General features: G+C 36.2%; 1 protein-coding gene across 1 annotated transcript; it reads right to left on the bottom strand.

The window, feature by feature from the left end:
- Positions 1–562: 562 nt before the first annotated feature.
- On the bottom strand, positions 563–1,787 carry LOC106375776. Its single transcript, XM_013815764.3, has 2 exons — positions 1,525–1,787; positions 563–1,146 (listed from the first exon to the last, which is right to left on the bottom strand). The coding sequence occupies exons 1-2, from the start codon at positions 1,708–1,710 to the stop codon at positions 781–783; spliced, it is 552 nt and encodes a 183-aa protein (XP_013671218.2). The 5' UTR covers positions 1,711–1,787; the 3' UTR covers positions 563–780.
- Positions 1,788–2,118: the final 331 nt, after the last annotated feature.

The raw sequence follows: 2,118 nt of genomic DNA, 5'->3' as shown, positions 1-2,118 counted from the left end.
TATTGCCTTGTCTGGTTCATAGTCAATTTTTTTCTGATTTCGTAAGAAAAATATTAGAAGAAACCGCGAAATCTATAGAAGATGGACTAATTTATGAAAATTGAAATTTTCAATAATTACGTGAATAAATAATTTATAAATTTGAACTATGTATTAACAGCTTCAAAACTTGATGTTAGTAAGAATAAAAAAGGTGAAAGTTTCTAATTCTAGGAATTATATTCGCTAAGCTAGAAACAACACAATTTATTTTCCTGAAAAAGAAACAACACAATTTTCAAAGAAGATCAATCCTTAGGCCGATTTTCCAGATCGACCAGACAACAACCAAGGATGAGCTTCAACTGCCACTTTACTCAATAAGCTTAGGTGAGATTCATCTTATCTCTTAAGTCTTAATTTGGCCAACGATTAGATTTCTATTTCAGTTCCGTGTTTTGTAAGACCTTTTTCTTGGGGTTTTCCAAAACTCAGTATGTTTTTCCTAAAGCTTATAAAAGTCAATATGTTTGTACCAGGTGATGTCTTGTTAATCTTTGTTCGCTTTTGGATTTTCCAACAATTGATACAAATCAGATTTATATTTAGTTTTATAAAAAGATCATACAGCAGACTCTTTATATATGCCAAAAATATTGACAACATTAGTTCTGCAAATATTTCAAAAACTTAATTACTAGTTTATCACAACACATTTTGTGTGTGTGTATATGTATATTCATTTATTTATTATATTTTGTATTGTGAACACAAAAAAAACGAAACCGGACCGGTTTAAAATCAGACGCGACGGTGGATGTTCTCATCATCATCGTCCACAGCATCGGCGGCACTAGCTGCAAGATCAAGAAGTTTCTCCATCTGCACCGTCATTTCCTTGAGAGTAGTTGAAGCCTGGTCATTTTTGCTGGCAACTAATCCCTCCACGCGCTTCATCTGGTCGGTCGAAGACCTAACGTCGTAGTGAGCAGTGTCAGGGGATTCCTTGAGCTTCACGTTTGCGCTCTTGAGATCAGCCACCACGGCTAAGTAGGCCTTGTGGTACTCCGTAAACGTTGGATCAGTCTTACCCGTCTCAGCCACGAAAGCCGCTGTCTTCTCGGCGTGGGCTATGGTGAGCGCCATCACGGCCTCGGCCAGTGGATTCTGGAGATAATAAAGAGATTTTATTAGTATCAATACTAATGATCATTCTCATTTAAGCTCTTTCACACGTAAAGCATATGCAGTTTTATTTTTGAAGCAATAGAAACATATTAAGTAAACATGATATTCTTTTTTTTTTGTTTTATATATGCGGCTAGTTAATCCGGCCAGCTTCGGTATAAACACACTAGATGCTACAGTGTGGAAAAAAGTATCACATTGTCGGATTGTCTGTTTAAAATGTTTTTCGACTAATGCTAGAAGATTTTCGGATTACATGTTACCGGACTACCAAATAAACTGAATAAACCATAATTCAAACGCAAATTTCTTCTGTGATTTAACGCAAACAAAGAGACATTGTTTAAAGATGAGTACCAGGCCAATGGGAGCAGCCGTAGGGGGGTTGGTGGTCAATGTTTTAACGCAGTAATCTTGGTCGTGGGAGCGATCGCAGATAGCGTCAATGTATTTCATGTGAGGAGAGGCTGAAGCTGGAACTAGGAGTAGTTGCAACGTAATTGCCGCCGCGGCGAAGGTGGACAGAACTGAGAACTTTGCCATTTTCTTTGCGTCGGAAGTTTTGTTTTTATTTTATTTTTTCTCCTTTTTCTTCCGGTTGTTATTCAGTTTTCTATATGTTGATTTTCTTTTAGTTTGAGGGTGGGTATATATACAAGTACACCTAGGGCTTGGTCAGGGACGTTTGATATTCTTGGAAACTACTATATTAAGAATTGATGCAAAATGCGTAAGGTTTTTACTAAAAGTTTGCTTATATTTGCTAAATTTGGAGAACCTATGTTAATAGTATGTGGTTTGTATAGATTTAGTCAACGAAAAAAACGTCTATGATCCTCTTTCTTTGTTTAGAAAATTGAGCTATGTCGTGACAAGTGTTGATGTCCTTGGTGATCATAGAAAAGAAGTGATCTAATCTAATATGATAAGCTAAATATTAACACATTTCAC

This window comes from Brassica napus, chromosome C1 (assembly GCF_020379485.1).
Source record: "Brassica napus cultivar Da-Ae chromosome C1, Da-Ae, whole genome shotgun sequence".
In the NCBI taxonomy this organism is placed as follows: Eukaryota; Viridiplantae; Streptophyta; class Magnoliopsida; order Brassicales; family Brassicaceae; genus Brassica; species Brassica napus.
Note: the sequence above shows the minus strand (reverse complement) of the source record. Positions and strands in the feature narration are given on the sequence as shown.

Excerpts from the sequence above, each read along its gene's own strand:
- LOC106375776 (XM_013815764.3), bottom strand. The coding sequence starts at position 1,710 with ATGGCAAAGTTCTCAGTTCTGTCCACCTTCGCCGCGGCGGCAATTACG. Across the intron at positions 1,147-1,524 it reads CGGCTGCTCCCATTGGCCTG|AATCCACTGGCCGAGGCCGT; the intron begins GTACTCATCTTT and ends TATTATCTCCAG.